General features: G+C 35.0%; 2 protein-coding genes across 2 annotated transcripts in view; one reads left to right on the top strand and one right to left on the bottom strand.

Annotated features, from left to right (window-relative positions):
• Positions 1-33: 33 nt before the first annotated feature.
• LOC135693882 (bifunctional peptidase and arginyl-hydroxylase JMJD5) lies at positions 34-2,614 on the top strand. Its single transcript, XM_065212466.2, has 2 exons — positions 34-1,528; positions 2,298-2,614. The coding sequence occupies exons 1-2, from the start codon at positions 251-253 to the stop codon at positions 2,457-2,459; spliced, it is 1,440 nt and encodes a 479-aa protein (XP_065068538.2). The 5' UTR covers positions 34-250; the 3' UTR covers positions 2,460-2,614.
• A 720-nt stretch (positions 2,615-3,334) lies between these two features.
• LOC135693878 (uncharacterized) overlaps positions 3,335-22,224 on the bottom strand; it is a 64,763-nt gene continuing 45,873 nt past the window's right edge. The window contains exons 8-26 of the mRNA XM_089111526.1: positions 17,128-17,222; positions 15,707-15,903; positions 14,841-14,919; positions 14,245-14,350; positions 13,543-13,626; positions 13,093-13,251; positions 12,473-12,592; positions 11,974-12,053; positions 10,893-10,959; positions 10,354-10,478; positions 9,925-9,996; positions 9,213-9,279; positions 8,464-8,532; positions 7,822-7,877; positions 7,162-7,252; positions 5,951-6,015; positions 5,130-5,265; positions 4,132-4,264; positions 3,335-3,747 (exon numbers count right to left, since the gene is read on the bottom strand). Coding sequence (XP_088967652.1) covers positions 3,573-3,747; positions 4,132-4,264; positions 5,130-5,265; positions 5,951-6,015; positions 7,162-7,252; positions 7,822-7,877; positions 8,464-8,532; positions 9,213-9,279; positions 9,925-9,996; positions 10,354-10,478; positions 10,893-10,959; positions 11,974-12,053; positions 12,473-12,592; positions 13,093-13,251; positions 13,543-13,626; positions 14,245-14,350; positions 14,841-14,919; positions 15,707-15,903; positions 17,128-17,222 — 1,976 coding nt within the window. The 3' untranslated portion in view covers positions 3,335-3,572. The remainder of the gene's footprint in view (positions 3,748-4,131; positions 4,265-5,129; positions 5,266-5,950; positions 6,016-7,161; positions 7,253-7,821; positions 7,878-8,463; positions 8,533-9,212; positions 9,280-9,924; positions 9,997-10,353; positions 10,479-10,892; positions 10,960-11,973; positions 12,054-12,472; positions 12,593-13,092; positions 13,252-13,542; positions 13,627-14,244; positions 14,351-14,840; positions 14,920-15,706; positions 15,904-17,127; positions 17,223-22,224) is intronic.

The raw sequence follows: 22,224 nt of genomic DNA, 5'->3' as shown, positions 1-22,224 counted from the left end.
CTTGAGCGCGGGAAATAATCACTGACTAAACAGCGTCTTTGTATCCCTGTCTGCATCATTGCCTAGGCCAAAAAGATGGTGGATAACTAACAGGAGAGGAAAACAAGTTTTAACGCACCAGAATCAAAAAAAAGAATGGCGATTACGTAGATAAAACATTCATAATTTATTTATTTCAACTGTATACTGCTTTATTAAGTAACGAATTTGGTGTTATTACTGCAAAAAAGCTGATGGTAGAACATGACTGATGGCAGAAAGTAAAAGAACTGTTCTTATTAACAAGCTGCTCTGCTTAATCACAGAGCGAAATCAAATTGGAGATCAATTTGACGAGAGAGGATTCACACTACTGGAAACAGTATGTGATGGCTTACAAAATATGTCAGCCGGAAATGTTGTTTCTATCTTGTCAAAAAGCTGGTTATGCATTGGAAGTTGTGATTTTGCAAACGGATTAGAGTATTGTCAGGCTGCTTTGGATTACGTGTGGGAGGAGTTAAATACGAGATACTGGAAGGATGTGGATATTTGCTGGAGAAAGGCATACACGCTTTCTACATTCCTGAAAGTTTTGTGTCAAATTGGGATATGTGAGAGTAGAAATGAAGTTTTCAAAACCTGTGATATGGGATTGCTTATGGGGGCGCCAGTGCATAAGAACGTTTTAGTAAAGGTTATGATGGTTTTGCAAGAAGCTGAATCTAGCTTTCAAGAGCATGAATCATCTTTGGCAGAATGCACTGAAGTTTTTGTGGATAACAATTTGGAAAATAACAGAAAGATGAAAGTCCCTATTAAAAGAAAATGGAGAGATGAACTGAATGATGGAACTGCCAGCAAAGAAATCAATGTTGGTGGTATTGAAAAAGTTCAACTTCAAGAAAGCTCTGCTTTGCAAAATGACAAGAGCGCGACTGAAAAGAAAGAGGGTCTAGAAATTTTTGTATCGGCAGATAGATATCCTTTTGGTTTAGCAGGCAGTAGAAGCATTGAGAGAATCTCAAACCCATCACTGCAGAATTTTTATACAAATTTCATGATAAAATCAACCCCAGTTGTTATTGAAAATGCAATTAGTCATTGGCCTGCAATGTCAGAAAGAAGATGGAGTGTCAATTATATCAAGAAAAAAGCTGGACATAGAACAGTACCTATCGAAATTGGGGGAAAATACACTTCTGAGGACTGGACCCAGAAATTACTTACAATAAATGAATTCATAGACCATTATATAACTGATAATAGTGATAAAGGCTACTTAGCACAACATCAGCTTTTTGACCAAATACCAGAATTAAGAAATGACATATGCATTCCAGATTATTGTTGTCTTGGTGATGAAAATAATGATGCAATGGTCAATGCTTGGTTTGGTCCTTGTGGAACTGTTTCACCCCTGCACCATGACCCGTATCAAAATCTGTTTGCACAGGTGATAGGAAAAAAGTACATCAGAATCTACGATTTGAAGTATAGTGAGAATGTGTACCCTCATGAGTCACACTTACTGGATAATACTAGTCAGGTATGACATAAACAGTTATGTCAGTTTTACTTATGACAAATGCTTTCCCATTTGATTATATTCTGTACAGGGGTGGAAAATTACGGTAAGAAGGTTGTCCCCCAGAAGCTCTTTAAGTGGTCTCCTGCGAAAATACCTACAGGGGTGGGCTTTTCCGGTAAAACTTTGGTCACCCAGCAGTTACCCTGTGTAACAAGAAGCAGTCTCCCGCAAATGAAATCCATTGGTCGAGGGAGACTGAATTGTCCACCTCTGGTATATCAAACACTGTTTGAAAGCATTATTTCAAAATTTCTTTTTGAAGTAAGCTTTTAAAATATATCCATTGCTGTTGAATTGTAAAAATTATTCAGTTATGTGACAAAAGGCTTTAATTAGTAAATTCATACCCGTAGAATGAAACTGTGGATTCACTTATGAGTTTTTAATGATTTTGTTTTATTCAGGGGTTCTTTTTGAATTACTTTTCTTTTTGGTATTAAATATCAGAATATCATATCAGCAATAATGTATAACTGCAAAACTAGTGCATTTATTTCGGACATTGGATATTTAGGCTTAAGAAGTAAAAGAGAAAAAGCTTCACAAACAAGTGACTCTGAAAGTTTCAAAATTTTCTATTTTAACCTTGTGCAAGGAAAGTATTATTATGCATTTTGAAGTTTGAATAACAATATTTAAAGATTGAATAATATTTCAACTGTTAGAATCAAATTTAATGGTCAACTTGTAGTTACTTTATATGAAATTTTATTTTTGTTTCTTTTAGGTTGATGTAGAAGAGCCAGACTTAGAAAAATACCCATTGTTTTCCCATGCTCCATATATGGAATGCATTGTTAATGAGGGCGACTTGCTTTACATACCAAAGAAATTTTGGCATTTTGTACGGTCTTTGTCATTGAGTTTTTCAGTAAGTTTTTGGTGGTGATTTACTTTGAATTGCCTAAGTTTCTAATGCCTGTCTTCTGGTAGTTTATACACATACAATATATAGAAATAAAGTTATTGGTTTTTTCTCCGCCTCAGCAGCTGAAGTTCATCAGTAATTTATATATTCATACAAAACCAGTGATAATAATCAGTCAAAGTTTTTTGCAGTAATTGCTGTATAAATATTTATCTTGTCTCGCTTTCAAACTAGTTGTAATTCTCTCCATAAATAATTCAATAGAAGTGCAAAAGATAAAACAAAGTTAAACACAAAAAGTTTACTATTGTTCAATATATATTAACACCCATAACTTGGAACTAATCTTTTTAGCTAAATCTACAAAAACTTCATATGTTTCATAGGATTCCAATATTTTCAAATATAATCAGTGATATCCCAGTTTTATATTAAACATAGCTAATAACTCTAAAAATTCTCTTTCATTAAAATCATCTTTGAATAACAAAGTTAAATATTTACACATTGCTATGTATACACCCAATTTAAAAACAAACTTATAATAATAATCAGTTACTGTTATTTGATAACAAAAATATAGGAATAAATAATTTTCCACCAACATTACTTAGAACACAACTGTAACAATGTTTGAAGAATCTGCTTTTTTTAAGGAAAAGTGCGACATCATTTTCTATGTGGATTAGTTCAATAGGTTTGGTTTAATTTAGTATTTGGTTCATTTACTGTAGAAAAAAGCCTTTCTCTTAAATGAAAACCTTTAGATTTGATTAACAACTTTTATCTCAACCCAAACAAATAAAAACTAATTTTAGGGGTATTCTTTGGTACAATTTTTTTCTAAGAAATGTTTCTTTTACTCATATGTTACTTCTAAAGCTTTTTGAACATAATAAGAATATGTTGAATGATATTCAAGAAATTGAATTGTAAGGCTTTTTTAAGGCTCATAGAAATTCATGTAGGAAAGGGCACTAATATTAAGTTATTGAGGTGGTAGAAAGTATCCACTGTAACACTTGATGCCAAAACATTCTTATCACTCAACATGAGCAAGGGGAAAATCTTGATCTTTGATTGAAACTAAAAAGTGAAAAAAATGTTGAGCTATTTAAATGATATCCAGATAAGTCACTCAAATGGGCTAGAGCTTATCCTACGTCTTTGTGAAGCTGAACTGGATGAGCGGAGGGACCCTCTCATTGCTCCAGCTTGGAACCCAATAGCACTTGTCTTTTCAGTTAGATGAATTGCTTGAAGTTCATCAAGAGCTTTTGAAAATGGTGTTTCAAAACTCACAGTTCTCCTAAGATAAAATTCAATGCAAAATTATTGTCTATTATCTGGAAGGTAAAATCTAAGTGGGTAGTTTTCAAGTGGATAAGTAATACCTTGAGAAGACCTAAAATCATCTTTCCTGTTTTTACCCTGTATTTTCTTTCAGTTTGTTTGTATTTGGGCTTGCATTAAATCTAGCCCACACTGTCCTAAAACTGAAACCTGTGATTATAAATAGGAATAACAAAGAGTTTATGAATATTGAGAAAAATTGTTTCTCTTTAATAGGCATAGCACCCACACTACACGTTAGTGAAATATGAAAGCTGTTTTGGCCAGTAAAATATATAACAATCAATATCTGTAAGTGTTAATTTCGAAAGCCCTGAAAAGCTGTTAGATTGCTACAAACCCAGCTTTGGTGTGGCTCCCTCTCTGGCTATCGAGTTCATTTGCTGTTCCATTGCTACTGTAGGATTTTCCCAATGACTGCTTCCGGAGAGTTGTATAAGATCCAGGCCGAAATGATAATCCTATGAGACTGTCTACAAAATGAAATGATTTAAATAGCAGTTTTTAGAGTAGGGTGGGGATTAGGTATTTCCTTAAAGACATATATTGCTAAAAAGACATTCTTGAGGAACAACTCAATACCACTTTCACTTTGTTTTCAGATGAAACTTTTTACAGAACTTTGGGGTGGGTATTTCCCCCCCCCCCCGCGAATCATGAAAGATCCTCCTTTTTTATTACTTGATATCCATTTTATGAGCATACAAGTCACCTTCAAAAAGCTTGGAATTTTCAAAGATGAAGTTGTACCATAGAATCTTATCTTCCATCATTTTATTACAGTTGTCTACTCTATCCCCAAATCTATATTTTTATTTGAGAAAATTCATTTCCACACATTTTTAAACATGCTCAGAAAAATTTAATGAATCCCAAAAACCTTTATATACAGTGAATAAGATTTATTAAATTATACAAAGCATCACTGGAAAGCAATGTCTGGTAAGTAGCATACAGCATTGTTACAATGTGAATTACACAACCAATTTATGCCACAAAGAATGTTTTTATTTTGTTGATGTCAACTTGATGTTCTTTCACACAAGATTTATTATTTACAAAATGTGTTTGAAAATAAATTTCACATTCCACATTTCACAAGTTGTTTGAAACCAACAAGCATTGGTAAATGTGAATTTCAATTATTCCTTTTTTGGATACCTCATTCCAAATTGGATGAAACTTTGTCCAAACTAGTCTGGATAATTGGTGAAGCAATGCTAAACAAATTTTGAGATTGTCCATTTTGCAACACACAATTTTTTCCTGTTTCCTGTTGAATAAAGATAAACAATTTAAAAGTTCACATTGGTGCTATGCAAATGTTAATGAGATTACCTTTTGATATTGGTGATGGGAATGAAATGACTGATGGTCGGTCAATGGTTTGTTGCAGTGAAGGGGATCCTTTTTTCTCTCCATTTTGGGTGGTACCAGTTGAAAAATGCCTGCGTCTCACTTCATTTCTTGGTCCCTACAACAGTACATTAAACATTCAAATGACGATTATGCTACCAATCATAAAAAAATGCCAAAATTTCTTGGACACATCAATTTTGCAAAGGGTACTTCATGATTGCTGATTGGTCATAAGCGAAGCACCAATGAACAGACCATTCTTTCTCTCATTTTACTTTCGACCTTCACCTGATCTGAAATTTTTTCTTTAGTTTTTGGTTATTATCCGAATTTCAGTGCTATGATACTTTTTGCCAGCATGCAGTAGACAAAATTGCATTACAACATTCAACTCCTTGCTTCCTTGTTGGCAAGTTAAATTGCGATGGATTTCCTGAGGCTTTGGAGTTACAGTAGAATCCCAGTAAAACAAACTTTTTGAGGAGCTAGAAAGAATGTTGTTATAATGGGAACTCTTTAAACCAAGACTTCAAGTAAAACCATAAGAAGTACTAAGGGGAACGTTTGCTTAGAGTATTATTACAGAAAATGTGTTACATGATGGGTTGGATACATCGAGGTTCCACAATACACATTCCGTAAGAAGCTGTTGGTGCAATGAAGCGTTATTAATTTCTCAGTAGTACAGAGATCCATTCAGAATTGAGCCATATGTCTACATAAAGAACAACAGCTGTTAGACGTAATAGCAAAAAATATTGATTCTAAATTATCACAGGTGAACAGTCAAAGAAACAAACCTCTCTCAGGATGTCTTGGTATGTAGGAGGGTACCCTGGCACATAAGCAACTGAAGCTCGTTGTTCTATGGTTTATAAAAGATAAAAAATGTTTAAAAGCTAATAAGAGACGTAATCACGACCATTACAATAACCAGGCACAACTATACAGGGTTGAAAAAAATCTTTAACATTCGTGGATTTAGGTATTGCTATGTAGTCTTCTATGTAGTCTTATTTTGTTTGCTTGTTGTTTACACCAACATGCTTTGCAACATGGAACAGATATTATTTTATATTCAATATACAATTTTACAATTAAAAGCTACTATACTCCAAGCAACTGTAATCAATATACTATGTAGAATCTACTTGACTACACTACAAGGACAATACCCTGACAACTCCGCAGCCATAAACATGAGTAATAAGTAACAGAACAAAGTTAAAAACACAGATACAAGAAACCCACATAAATGATTTTTACTAATTAATACTTAGGTTTGTTTCATTTTGTATGCTGGGCTAACCTAGGGCAATCAGGTCTTTTCACGTCTTTTCAAGAAAGGGATAAACGGTAAATGGGATTGAATATATGCCCAGTGAGCCCAGCACCCAATATGAAACAAAACTATAAGCTATAGATGAGTAAGGGGACTTTTATAAGAACCTAGTGTAAGACAAAGTTTGGGTCTTTCTTAGTCAAACCGACAAGTTTTGTGGATATAATAAAGAGTAAGTTCGAGAACATGTCTGTTTGTTGACGTCACTAGGAAGGTCTTTATCACCATTCAAATGAAGTTGTAATTGAGCATTATTTGAAAGGATAATGATTTGAACGGATGTTTGTAATACTACTGAGATGCGATTCAGATCGCAGGTGAAGAGGGAGAAAGCTGATTTTATAGGCTGGTCAGCAGAAGCGGCACCAAGGGAAGTATGGGAGTAATTACCACCCCCCCCCCCATCCCCACCACTTTTTTCAAAACGGGGTCTACATATTTTTTCTAAAAACGGATTAAAAAGCGCTGGGTAAGGGTAGATCCTATTTGCTAAGGAAAATTAGCCTGGTACAAAGCACTGAAACAAGGGGAAATGGGCGTGGTATCATTGACCACGCCCATTACAATCCCACTCTGCAGTAGCTGGCGCTGCCACTGCTGGTCAGATAACTATATGCTAACCTAAATAATTCGTTAGCAAATGTGGTTCAATGTTCAAACAAGGCTTACTTGGCTGTTGGCTTTTGTTGGGCTGCACTGAAGTTTTTGGTCGCGTTTCTGGTTCAAAGAACATCTTTGTTGGTCTTGAATATGCCACGGACTGGGAAGAAAACTTACACTGTCAATGCACAGTCTAGAAAGGGTAGGCTTCACATAGAATCTTGCTACAGCTGTTCGATGGGCAGTTTAATGCTCATATGTAACTGGCTTCGTCCTTTTTAACCTCGTATAAATGTAAAGTGCTTGTTGATATTGATGTCGAAGATGATAGAAAAGCCAAAGGAGATTTTTATTGTAGATTCAACTTTCAAACTACATATTGTAAAGGAGCGAAGTACTTTTGGGCAAATTATGTTCTTGATTAATCATGCTAAATAAAATTATTGCACAGAACACTAGGTAAGGAGAAACATAATGCAAAACTTGTAAAGGCATCCCAAATCATATTTTCGCAGAGTTAAGGGCTTCTAAGGTTTCCAAGTTCCAAGCTGGCGTAGGAACATTAGGTTATTGGCGTAGGGAGTGCTTATTTTCAATGACCCTGAAGGCACCATAATATGCAAATCGGGAGAATTTAAGCAGGTATTGAAGTTAATGTTAAATGTCACAAAACGTTTGGCCTTGCCAATGCATAGTTAAGGCAAAGAAATCGCTCTTCAAGCTCCATACCTTTGCCCGCTGCTTGGCGCTGTTGGCTGAATGTCTTGGTGCAGTCGAAACTTTTTCTACAGAGAACAGACACCTTTTTTAATCGTGAGGAACATTTTCAAGCATAAGCAAAACTTTTACTGTTATCACTTTTGTAATCAGATAGTTATGACTGGTAATCAAGGAGGTAACCAGTCATGCATTAAAATAATTATGTTGTAACAAGTCGCTCTGTTCCTTGGCTTGCATTCATTCATATTCAAACTGAACCGATGAAGTTGTTCACAAGCATGATCACCACGATATAAATTGGTAAATCATTAAAAAACAAACAAATTCAAATTTTTAAAAGTTATTTTAACATAACATTACAAGCATATTATGATGTCTTATTTCTGAAACTTAATATTAAGCGTTTGCAAGTGGAAATCAACGGCAAAATGAATGGGTAGAATAAAATTTGATAACGGGGTGAAAAATGTTCTTCAAAAATGAAATACTTGCGGTTGCAGACTGATTAATGCAGTGATTCCTCTCCCCTTTCAACATTTAACTATGTATGTATTCACAAAGTTTATAACTTAGCTACACGTTTTTAAAACTCAATGTCACGTACGACTATCGATATTATCAAATTGAAGCAAAATGTATGAGAAGCCTTACCTTGCTTTGTTTTCACATTCTTCGAGCGCTTTTCGTAAGGGTATAATGGCTCTCTTGGAAAATTGTTTTCTGCAAACGAAAATTGAACTGCTGAAATTCGATGTTTAGTAGGGATAGTTGTTTTAATATCGAGCACGTTCATTGATGACTTGATGACGTTTTTTTAGTTGAAACTAAACTGTATAAGCTATAGTGACAATAAGCTCTTCTTGGGTGAGCTTCATATGGTCTAATTCCATAAAACCGAGTCCTTGCTAGTGTAATTTTCAAAGTCAAATTCGACTGGACTCAAAATTACCTTCAAAATGTAAGAATGAACTTCGATTTGAACTGATTGGCTTTTTGCCAAATAAAATAGCAAGCAAAATCGTGAAAAAACTTTATTAGAACGGTTCTAATAAAGAATGGTTTTATCAGAACCGACTGGAATCTCAAAGGCACTTGACGCCAGTCTGAAATTTCACAAAATTCAAGTCGTAGATCTCCCAACCAAGCGGCCATAAGTGAAAATTGTACTGGCAAGCTCATTGCTTGTACACTTCCAACTTTTATACAGGAAGATTGCGAATAATTTGAAAGCTCTAATTATTACGTAGCAGTAATGAAAAAGTTGCGGCTAGGTAGAGATTTTCACTAGGTTAGATCAAACTGTAGTATTTACAAATATTTTCATGAAATTCATAGCAAATAATAATAACACTAGCTTGCAAACTAAAATATGAATAAAATTCTAGGCTGTACAAACGTACTGTCTTTTGCTGTCTTCTTTTTGGCCGGCTCGCTTTCACACTTTCCTTCATTGGTCCAGGCAGCTACCTGAAAAGTTAAGTATAAAAACGATACCTGTCAAGAATTCAACATACAGTCAAGCAAATAGGGAGTGAGAATTCATACCTAACATCACTTACATCATTTATTCCTGCTGGAAAGCATATAGATAATATATAAAGTTTCTGTTACTGTTCTTTATAGTAACTACAGTTAAAAGAATCAACTAATAGCCAAGTAAAATACTTAATTAGTTTAGGATGATATAAATAACAACGATAAGGTTTAATGGTTGCTTTGACAGCAATAGCTAGATAAGGGTTATCTTGAGAAACTAGAAGATATATAAAAAATAACTATGAACGTTAATAAATTTAACCAGGAATAAATATTAGATAATTGAATAGCGACGTTTCGAGGATAGCTCGTTATCAAGTGATATTGTACCGCACGCAATCTAGTATATTTATGGAAGATATATAACCTACGTAGAAGAAGAATTTTTACAGATATAAATACATGGGCAGAAATTATGCAACATATCCACCAGGAAACCTTGAAAAAATTCCAAAGGAAGCGAAAAACACGAAACGAATGAAAAATAAAGTGAAAATCGTACAATTTTGGTGGTGTGGCAAGTAAGTTCCATTCCCTTTTGGTAATTTGCTCTAAAAATTATAAGAATATACTTACTGTAAATGAGTATTCCGTGTTTGGCTTTAGCCTTCTGGATGTGCAATTTCTTTCGATGCCCGAGTATATCACCTAAGGCCGACGCAAAAAGTTCTAAATTTCCAAGAAGTAGCAAAGTTGTATTGACTTAGTTTCCACTGGTAAGAAAGCTTTCCCTAGGTATAGATTCTGTCGGGATATTTAAATGGTTTGACAATCATTTAGTATAAAAATTCAACTTACATAACTAAATAAACCATGGTAGAAGTGATTTCAAAATCAAACACTTAGAAACTGTGACCTTTCAACTGTCAAAAGAGAAGTGGAAAGAATACAAAACAAATCAGAACTGGAGATTTTTAATCTGCTCATCCACGTTTATCAGTACCTAAATGACACATTTGCTTTAAACTTTAAGTTTATGACCACGTCATCGTGGCTTCTACCTACCTCTCCGTCTTGTTTAACTTCATAAAAATTTATTCTTCCAAGAGGCTCTTCAGGAGGATTCCACTGCACCAATATTTCGTTGCGGCCTAATGAATGGAGAGTTGGACGCGGTGGGGCGTGCTCACCTGCAAAGAGAAAAAAAATGAAGTTTACATGGTAAAAAGGATATCGAAAAAGCGCATCTAAAAATGAAGCTCCTTTAAAATAAAGTCTTATTATTCCTTTTTCATGTACCATTGATGTATTTCGAAAAATACATCATTATCTTTTAGAGAGATATGGATAACATGAGTGCGCACTAGACAAACCTAAAGAAATTCATAAATAAATTTTATGAAAATCCTAAACAGAATATCAAATATTGATAATAAACAACAGCGAGTTTGGCCTTGGAAAGATCCCTTAACAAAGTAAGGTATTTTGAACAACAAAGATTCAAAGGGCAAATCTTGAAAACGTGAGGTGATTCTCTTACTGACACGTGTTACAAATGAAAACATGCGCGCAAGGGACAAAAGTCAGCTTGACTGGGTACTCACGAAGATCAACAGTTGCACATCTGATATCAGCTTTATCCCCGCGCCCTGCTGACGTGAGAGCATACACCTAAATAGACAACGATGTTGAAGAAATTAAAACTGCCTCTCTGTCTGACACTTCAATGAAGATACATTTGCCAAGAGGATACAATAATAACATATGAAATGACATAGAAAATGAATTTTAAAAGAAAATGATATTAAACAGACTATATTGTTTTTGAGAAAAATGAAATTTGTTGCTGGTTTTAACGCCTCGGAAAGTTACAGTATCTCAAATCTTTGAAGCGACAAAAATTTTTTGGAAGCAAGTATCGACCAATGAGCTATTTTTGGCCTGAGGTTATAACATTAACTCATCAATTGACTTTCTTAAGAATATGGAAGTTCAGTTCAGTTTTGCAAACAAGCTTTGGTGGTAAAAAAGTGAAAATGGCTTTGAATTAAGCAAATATTTCAAGACAACTAAAAGCTTCTGTCAGATTCTCTTCAGAGAATAAAATGTCAGAACATTTCCAATAGGGAGCGGCACTCATTGGACAATCTTCTTTTTCAAGTGCTTCATTTCTGATTCGCCCAACTTGATCAACAATATGGAATCTAAATTTTCTAAACGTCATATTTCAAATAATTGTTTTGGCGTTTTATACCTTAAAATTTGTTAGACAAAAAACATTAATATGTATCGAAATGTTAACATTTCTCCAAGACACCAAATGTTCTGGTAATCGTAAATTTAAACTTGTCTATGTTGTAGCCACTTCCTAGAGACATTAAATTAATCTATTTAAATACACTGAAGTAGCTTAAAGCAAAAAAGGCAATAACTTCGTATGAAAAAGGGCAACACATGTTGCTAAAAATGCATTTTGCAAGATTACAGTTTTTCGATGGGGTCATTACCCACCGCACCTAATGCAGAAAAATGGAAAATCACCTATTTTATCTGAAAACCTTTAAAATATATGAAAACTTGGTTAAATTATATTCTCGTTTAATTTTAGTTACGCATCAAGTCAGTTTAGATAATTCTTCGGATATTAAATAAGATCTATGTCATTAAGAACAATGATTAAATTACCTCGAAAATATATTCAGTTCCTGGAATAAGATTGATAAATACGTTGGACGTGTCACGTGTTTCTGTGAATCCGTTTCTTCCTGGAAAATAATTAAACAAAGGGACAATTTCAGTTTCTTTAGTATTTAGGTTAAATCGAGCGTTCATACAGTAAGCAACTAAATACTTTTCAATTTTTTCAAACTGTATTATTTTTTCTTTATAAATAACTGAAGCAGAAACATGTCACATCTTCAAAGTTTATTGTTTTTCTTCTATAAAATACCGTTAAGGACTTCTGTAATTTCAAAAGTGATGCTCATTTGGTGTTTAAAGGTGCATTTTGATATTTGGGTGTTTTTAAATATTGAGTTGCATGTGTTTAAACACAAATATAGTAGCGAACTCGTGAAATCTTGAAATGCTGAAAACAATACTTTAGGCCTAAATAAAACGTCACTTTTAACGTATCTCATAAATCATTGCCATATTTTGAATTGACTATGATGTGTGAACAAACCTTGTTGATAAATGTGGTACCCTTTCACAAGTCCATTGGGTGACTCAGGAGGGTCCCATCCAAGTTTAAGTTGTGTTGTCGTCCTTCCTAAGACTCTTGCATTCTGTGGTGCACTTGGAACTACGAATATAAGCGTATAAACTATTTTATGCTCTTTCAAAAAAACCCGATTTTAATGAATTGTCTCAGATTTGCTCCGGAAAATAATGAGACCGCTAGATAATGAATTAGTGGCTTTGGGTCATTTTGTTACCGAAAATCGAAAGAAATAAAATTTCACAATTATTTGAGAAACAAAAAAGATGCATAAATATCAAATTTTTTGTATTTGAAAAGATTGAATTGTAAAAATATTTGATTAGAAATTTTGAATCTGCAAAATATTTCACGAAATCATTCATCATTAAGCAAAGTTTGCTCTCCTGGAACAATGACCCTTTTTGTTGCAGTGACCTCCGAAAAAGGTTTGAGAAAACAGAATTTCTAATTTTTTGGGGGGCACAATTGACTTCATATCAGCAAAGTTCAGCAGAAAACATCATTGAATCATTAAAATGAAAACATTACATGGAAAGTGCTTAGGAAAACATCAAAATTCCAAGAAATTTTCTGGCGTTTACCTGATTCTGGCATTGCAAATGTGGCAGCATCGCTGATAGGACTTCGATCACCTTCCGTTGATGTTTGCAGTCGACAAGAGTACATCTTTGTGGGCTTCAAGCCCTGCAGCTCAAATGACGTCTCCAAGCCAGAATATGCAATTTTCTCCTCTTGTGCAGCTGAAAAAATAAACTTTTCATATTAAAAATTGGTAAAACAAATGGTCACATAGTCGTTATTAAGAACTAAATCTTTGTGGTACTATTGTGTATAATCATTGACGTTTGACCTTTTTACAACATTCTTACGAGTTTAATCAACATTATTAAACACGTAATTCCCTGATTCATATGCCCTGATTCAAGGTATACACAAAGGTCACTGTCGGTGCTTGAGGGGTTTGGACTCGTTTTGACACAGTGACTCTTTTTGACAGTGACTCGTTTTGAAGGTAGTTAAGGTTTACTTACCAATATATAAAGTATACGTGACTTCGAGGCCACTCTTGGGGTTTACCGCGATCCATTGCACATTAGCAGTTGTAGAACTTTCAACTAGAACGATAGGTAAGATACTCAAATAATACCACACGCACAATATTCTTTGCTCAATACTCAAATAATCTCACACACTAATAAGAAAGACCCTTGGTTTCATGTTCAAAACACTCTAAAAAACATTTTCAAAACACTCTCATTTCTCATTCATTGATTAAATCTTTAACATTTACTGCGCGATAAGAGACAACTCAAGTCATAGTCAAGTACCTGAAATGGAAGTCATTCATAAGTAAACAAAAATATGTGACTGCACAACAGCACAAACTTATCTACATGATCAGGCTTCAAGTTGCAATTAACTGAGATGTATACGTGCGAGATAAATATAACGCCTTTAAAACGGTAAAATACCAGCACTGCCTTAGGTCTTGGAAAACAAACGCCAACATGCTATGTGGTACTTGATCAGCCCCGCCTCCTTCCTCCAAATAATGTTAATTTATTGATGAGTAACATGTGAAAACATTTTTCCATATGTTATCAGACTTAGCTAAACACAATCTTTTGGAGGTAGGAGCAAGGGAAATAGAAATAACGAACTGGAAAATATAAAAACAAGAAAGAGGTAAGAAAATTGGAAGGAATGTTGATATGCACTTTAAGTAAACGCACTCTTTACGACTGGTCTTTCCGGCTTGCTCAAATGCTTTAGTATTTCCAGAGTAACAGCGACTTCTTCCTTGATGTCATCCTTCACTCCAAACGCTTTGGTCCTTTCCTACAACAGACATCTACCGCATAAACAAAATAGGCATTCAGACAAAGTAGCGAATTTCTAATTTTGGCTTTTCATGCACAAATTATTTTTTATAAAGAAAACCGAAACCGAGTCCTCAAATAAAAGTACTTAAAAATTATGATTCAAAAAGTGAAGATTTTGGGTAACCTTGTGACTTACAATATAACCTTATACTGACTTATTCACAAATGTTGACAAAGACCACACCAAAATTAATAAAATACAGATAGAAATTTGTAAATACGCAACGTAATTGTATCCGTGGCTTGGAGAGAGGGGGGGGGCGATTTCAGCAATACTTTGTGACTTATTCTGCTTCAATTAGTCAAGGGAAAGGATAGGACTGTTTCGTTAAAAGCCCCGTCAGTTTTAATGAAGATTAGGTTGATCATCAAACATCAGTGTTGCTCATATTGCTCATTGACTGGTCGACAACAAATATTGATGGTTTGTTTTTTAATAAGCCTACCTTCAAAGCATCTTTGACAATTTTATGATCACGAAGAGCCAGGCATCCTTGTTTTTTGCTGGATATTGTACGAAGCGTCCTGATACGAAACAAATCATACTCACGAGATATTCACGTTTTCCTAAAATTACTTAAAAACAGAGCTGTAAACATATGATTAACAGTGTGTTAATTTCATACAATATTAGTCTCATCAGAAAAATCGTATGAAAAAGTTACTGCTTTCAGTTACAAACAAGGCTAAACAACGCGTCCATTTGCTGGAACGCTTATTTACTTTATCAAAAAAGAGCTGAAATTTTCCCTTTGAAGATAATCAAGGACCGAGATACCGGGGGGTGGGGGCCTTGCCCCTCCCAAAAAACTTAAGTAGTATAAGTAAAATACTTTTATTTTGTAAAATAACACACTTATCAGGGCTGCCCCCCCCCCCAAACAAAAAGTTGTATCTCGGTCTTTGAAGATAATATCCCAAAAATTAAACTCGTAGATAATATATAAAAGCTACAACTACTTAGACACAGGGTAACCACCACTTGGCCATTTGGTAACCACTTGTAACGACAAGGTGGCCACTGCATAAGCAAACGACTACGTACTTGAATCAGACAAACACTTTGCTACGAAAATGAAAGCAATAAGACTCACAGTGCCACAGTTAAACAGCACTCCTTTGGCAAGTTAAGCATAATCGATACCAGGAAAACCAAAAGTCAAGGTTATTCGTTCATTTTTAAATTTGGGTAATTACTACCCTTTTTGGATTCTTATTGTCCTGTCATTGAAAACATAGCAAATTAAAAACATAGCTAATTGAATACATAGCAAAAACATAGAAAATAAAAGTCAAGTGAAATATATCTTACATAGCAGCAAACCAAGCAGTTTCGTCATCCTCAGTTGACAACAAGGTGGCCAACCTTTGCAGCATCTCCTCCCTTGCTTCATGTGTAAGCAGCTTTGATATCCCGTCGGTGCTACCAGCAATGCAACTCAATGCAAAACAGGCATTTTTGTTGCAGCCACCGTCTTCCGAGCCAAGCATCTCCGTTAATTTTCTCATCTAAAACACAACAAAAATTGCATTAGAAAGAGACAATCTATTGAAATTTTGAAAATTCATTTTGCGCTATCTTTATTGCTTTATGAGAAACAAAGGTCGAAATTGCATTTAACATTTGAGGCCTTATATGTGCTCCTGTATGCTTGGAAAAGGTTTTTTTGTCATAATATAGTCTTGAAATTCGTTGTGAAGAATAAGGTGAATATTTGCAAAATTGTATTGTTTCTAATTTTTGCTTCGGAATATTTTATCAAAAATTAATAAAAAACAGCTTTCGGAAAAATTCATAAAACTCTCAAGGTAAATTAAATAAATAACATAAGATAAATTGAATAATCAATATGATAGCATGGAATCTAAAATATGTTGGTTATTGCTCCCAGCCTCACTCTGGACCCAGAGCCTCAGCACAGAATAGTATTATGTGGCCTCACTGTAAAGCAAGATGTGTTAAAAAGCGTCTAGGAAAAGTCAAGACTCAAGACTACAATTAGAAAGAACTGAAAAGTAAAAGCAATTAAAATGTGAACAGGCTAAGATTTAGAAGGGGCAACTTCAAAAATTCAAAAGCTTTGAAGCTTCATGCAACCTTTTTTCTTTAGAAGCAGTTTTTTCTTTGGCATTTTTATGATCAATGGCACTAATTAGCTGTGAAGACCAAACTATAACAGTGTCTGGTATTAACTACGTGCTGAAGGTTTAATATGGATGGCTGTGGTTAACAGAGTTATTTCTATCCACCGCAGCTGGTTCACTTTGACGCCAAAATGTAAACGGGAAACGCTAGCCTGATAACCAGATGATCAGGTAATGATAACCAGAGTAATGGTAACCAAATAGCCTGATAATCAGAGCAAGCACAACTGACAACGTGAAAACAACTGACAATGTAGCACTTTCATTGAAGCCAATAATCTTTACCACTAGCCCTGCTTGATTAACCAACATAATTCATGTGTGGTTTAACTGAAAACAAGGAACGTCAAAGGGGCAAAACTATTTCATACTGGCTATTACAAATTCTTATAATTTTACAACTAGATATCTCAACAAGTCACTTGGAATCCCATCAAGAGTTCAGAATTTAATTGACTGCTGTTTTTAAACAACATACAAACTAAGCTTTAATGTTAAATGGATTGAGGTTCTCGTTACAACATTGCATTATCTACTCCACATAGTGTTAACACGTGCAACTTCTCAGAGAAAAGTACAAAGAAATACCATTTGATCTGATTTTTTTAACATCAGCATATGTCTTCTGCCAGATTCCATGTCGCAAAGCCTGCCTATTGCAAAAGCTGCATTCATACCTCGACCTAAAGATGAGAAAACAAAATAGATACACAATTTGCATATAAAAATAGTTACACTTCGGACCATTCACAACCAAAATGTCTACTTCATGTAAAAGTATGCACTTATACATTAGCTTAATAAATTTTTCCTATCGTACTGTTTATAACGAAAAGCAATCGCATCGTTTGTTTCAAATTGCCTCGTGAATTTGTTCTATCAATATCATTAAGGTAATGTTTTGATGAAAATACACTTCTTCGTTTGCAGTTGGGTGTTTGATACTTGTCTACTAAAAGAAAATTTGAAATCTTTTTAAGGACTTTGGTACCATACAGCATCCGAGATTGACCACGTCTTTTTAGCTGGTAATGTTAGGGAAATGCTCAGGAGCTTATAGGTAAGCCCTAACAAGGGAAGGGGAGGCGGGATTTGGAAGAGAGTGAGATAGATCAAGCTTATCAGTTCTTTAATAAAGTTTAGTTGTGAGAGTGTTGGAAACAATTATCATTTATTATTATCTGTTTATTTAAAGTAGGCGAATAAAAATCGCTAGAAGATAAAAGCTAATTCAAGCCTACTACGAAGTGAAATTGTTTGAAAATATAAAATAAAAATACATATATATCTAACATAAGAAACAATCAAGTATAAAAACATATATACATATTTTACAATGTTTTAACAGCATTTTTGGCATTTTAAATACAATACATTTATCCGTTCGAGAACCCAACCTGAGCCACGAAAGGTCTACACAGTTTACAGTTGCATTCCTCTCCTTTCCAAGATTTTATTCTCCTTTTAAAGCAGGAGAGGGTATCTGATTGTTTTATGTCATTGGGAAGTGCCTGCCACAATCTACTCCCTAGAAATGATATCGTCTTTAAATCATAGCACGTAGTGCGCACTTGTGGCAGTAGTAGATTGTGGCAACTTCTCAATACATACGTACTGTGTTTTTCAATAAAGATATCCTTCATGAAAGTAGGATTGAGCTCCCATTTTGTTTTATAAATTTCAATCATCAACAGTTGTAAATTCCTGATGTGGATTGGGACCACATTGCTCTGAGTAACATATGTCAAAATCTGATTTCATATCTTTGTAAGTTATCCGCAATGCCCGTTTGTAAATACGATTAACTTTACTATTAAGTGTCCTATCGCAGAACATCCAAACAAGAGGACAGTAGTTAAACTAGGACAAGATAAATGCCTTCATTATTCTCTTTAGTTGTTCAGTATCAAGAAAGTGAGAGATTCTCGAGAAACCATGTATCTTTTGGCCAGCCTTTTTTTGCAAATGGACCTCAATTGCTTTTTTAAGCATAATGTTTTGTCCAGAATCACTCTAAGTAGCTTTTCTTCCGTGCTCCCTTTTATCAGGAAGATGGTAGAGCATCCTGAAGTTTACAAGATCTAGGGAGGAAGGAAGAGTTGTGTGATAGAGTTTGCAATTAAAGTAGTGATAAAAGGGTTTATCACTACTTTTATCTAGCAATCCATGTACACTGAGCAGGTGGTATACAGGAAACCATACAAAGAATTGGGAATATTTGACAAGTATTGTTAGCCACTGGGCATATATCTAATACACATTCGGTATCTAATGAAGTCGTTAGAATGAGAACTCGCAATTAATGTGATAAATATTTAGATACTTGACAGCTAAGTCCTACAGCTTAGTAAAACTATACAAAGGAAGCAAAATGCAAAAAGTTCCTACTAGTTTAGGACGCGGCGAAAATTTGAATCTCTACAACCTTTGTTTGAAAAAACATGAATATCTATTGATTTATACTTATATTTAGACCTATCAGGTCAATTTCTGATTACATTTCTGTTGAGCATATCCACCTTCAAAATCCACTTCAACTTAGGCTACTGGTCTGAACTAAACACCATCTAAATGTTGGATGTAATGTTCTGGAACCGTTCTTCAGCATAATACAGCAAGGCATTTACAACAGATAAGATTGTCGTTTGGGTTAAAGCAGCTCAAGCCATGTTTACACTATCCTATCCAACCAAGGTTAAACCCTATTTTAAAGGCAATAGACAGATACAAAAGTGGCGTAAACATCTTTCAATCAACATTAGCCAATGAACAAGGGAAATGAGTGGGATCACGCGCAATGATTGGTCAGTTCTTGATTGCTGTGTTTTATTGCTGTGTGACCGCAACTTGCACAGGTTTGATCCCTGGTTAAGTTAACTCTCCTCGAGAGAGGGGGGTGGAACTATATTGAGCATAGGTACGATTTTGCACTCGTTGCGTAAACGCGATGAAAGTGGGTATATTCTCTATCAAACAAGCGTAGCAGCATTTGACACTTCTTTTGCTTGAATATCCAGGCGCATTTCTTGAATATCAAGGCCTGATAACTTCTTTTAGAAAACAGATGGAAGAAGAACCAAAGGGAGAATCTCAATTTATGAACTGAAAGTGAGCAAAGAAATGCAAAATGGAGTCATAACAGCAATATATCACTTGCGTAGCTGGCAATCTGCCATGCTGAGAAGCACTTTGATAGGCAAAAGAAAAGGTAATAACATTTTTGACTAGAGTATGCCTCACCTATTAATTAAAGAGCGTTCTAATCAACTGTTAACTTAGGTAAACATGTAGTCAGCTATGTGTTTTTTTATTATACCCATAAGAGACCATCGCGGAGAGCAGCATATACCCGATGCTGATAGATATAGAGACAGAGAGAAATAAGCCAGACAACTAACGAGAAAAACACTTGAAACAGTTATACACTAAATCAATCTTTAAAACAATTTCATCGATTCAGTACAAAACAGTCAGGTGTCTAAAGCTTAAGAGTAACTGTAAAGTTTTAAACGACAGCTGATCAAGGATTTTCGGTGCCAATGTCTGGTACGGCTGCAATGTTGTTATCTTTTGTACGGGAATGACTGCAAAAGTACGCACGAACGCACGTTCTTACCCAAGTGCGCATGTCTTTATTGTAGCAAAGGACGATAAATGGACTGGCAAGTCGGCTTACGAAGAAGACTGGAATTATTACGTCATTGAAAATACAAACCAGCGAAGAAGCACTCTCGATCTTTGAGAAAGTATAAACACCAACAACGAATTTGTGCACCAGAAGCGGGACGTAGCCAATGATTAAGGAAATTATCAAGGCCATTATGTGTCTGTGCAATCGAGAGACATACTGCGGCCGATTTGCACGATTTGTTTCATTTTGGTACACAGGACTATTATCAACGAACTTTCTTATGCGGAGATATCCATGAATATAAGAAAAAATGAAATACAACAAGCATGTCATCAACACAACAGTATCAATAAATTTCTTTATAGCGGCCTGGCAAAAACGTCTAGCCACAATCAAGCAGAAAAACTGATAAGTCAGTGAAGATGCTATTACCAGTGTCACTGTAACGTACAAATAGGGTCTTTTGAATATCCTGGCGCATTTCGTTGGTCTCTTTATGCTGGGGTTCATATGAATGTAGCGATCGGTTGCTAGAACAACAGTCAGAAGAAAAGTAGTAGAAGAAAAAAATGATAGTATCGCCTCATGTTCCGGTGGCATGTTACAGCCCGGTGGTTCGCTCGTGAAGTTAAAATAAGAGACCAATGGCACAGCAATTGCTCCATTCAACAAATCTGATGCCAAGATGCACATGATCAAGAAGTTTGATGAATTAGACATTGCTTGTTTCGTCTTGAAAAACGCCACGATTAACAACAGGTTTACGGAAAATATGACAGGAGATAGAATCGCGTGAAAGATACCAAGGGATTGGTTTTTCAATCTACAAGCACTCTCTGAATAACTTGATGAATTTACGCAATTGAACATCTTGAAAGAGCAAACGGCTTCCCGTGCAATCCTTGTTGCAGTCTCTAGGTTCCCGACAGTGATAAGTTTCGGCCAATGAATGACCTTACCAAAGGTTTTCAAGCTTTTCCCAATTATTCTTGCAATATTGACTCCGTTTTATCTTTCAAGACAAATTGTCAAGTTATTTATAATAGCGCAATCCTACAGTCAACTTTAAGACAATACACGTGAATTGAAGCATAAGCAATTGCGACCGGGTAGATGAAAACCTTCTTTTCCCTTATAAATTAAGACGATTTTGTAATTAGAAAGTCAACTGTTGACTTCTTTTCTTCACAATCATAAGAAAAAGATCTCCTACGTACTCTGCAAAGGACGATATCACTAACTTTAAATAATGAATTTAGTAAACACATTTTTGTAAGACAGCTGCATTCACTGTTAATTAGTTATTGCCATTTCATCAATACCAATGTCCTACCTCGTAAGTGCATCATATAACCTCTCTAAATGAAAACATATTGAGTCTCTAGGCGTTATGACTAATTGCTTGATAGTAATTATCGCTAGCCGGAACTTTCACAAATAAAATGGACAACGACTTTTCTAAATATCTAAAATGAACTCTATTAGAAGCCTCAAATTAAGTGTTGCACAAGAAGCAGTTCTGGGCCAATATTTTGGAAATGAAGAGAATACTTTGGCATCAAAATATGCAGTCTCTATCTCACACATTATTTGAATTTTTTCAAAATAAATTATTTTGCTAGTATGTTTGTTTTTCTTCCAAATGCAGTAAACAGAATGCAGCGGTTTCTGTCAATAGTATATGTTCCTGTCATCGACAAATGTCACCCGTCATCATCCGATAAAATCATTACAGGCTTAGATTTTTTAGTCTGCTGCCAATCCAAACTGGAAGAAATTACCTGAAGCTGCATTCTCAAACGTCAAAGATATAAAAAAGGGAGGCAACAAAGCAAGAAAGACATAATCAGCATCATGAAGATAAGAGGAGAACTTTTGTTCTTTAAAATGAGATCAGCATACTCCTGATTCCGAGATAAAATAAAGGTCATTTGATGGTTGTGCAAGAAGGTATTCCTCACCGCTTCGCTAAGTAGCATTTCTTTGTAAGCCATTTCTAACCTTCCCCAGAGTTTTCTTCCTTGCTCACTGTTAAGATACTTATGAAACTCCAC

Source organism: Rhopilema esculentum, chromosome 11, assembly GCF_057945365.1.
Source record: "Rhopilema esculentum isolate cy_ngs chromosome 11, ASM5794536v1, whole genome shotgun sequence".
NCBI lineage: Eukaryota > Metazoa > Cnidaria > Scyphozoa > Rhizostomeae > Rhizostomatidae > Rhopilema > Rhopilema esculentum.
The sequence above is the reverse complement of the archived record's forward strand: the minus strand, read 5'-3'. Positions and strand labels throughout refer to the sequence as shown.

Excerpts from the sequence above, each read along its gene's own strand:
- LOC135693882 (XM_065212466.2), top strand. The coding sequence starts at position 251 with ATGGCAGAAAGTAAAAGAACTGTTCTTATTAACAAGCTGCTCTGCTTA. Across the intron at positions 1,529-2,297 it reads TACTGGATAATACTAGTCAG|GTTGATGTAGAAGAGCCAGA; the intron begins GTATGACATAAA and ends TGTTTCTTTTAG.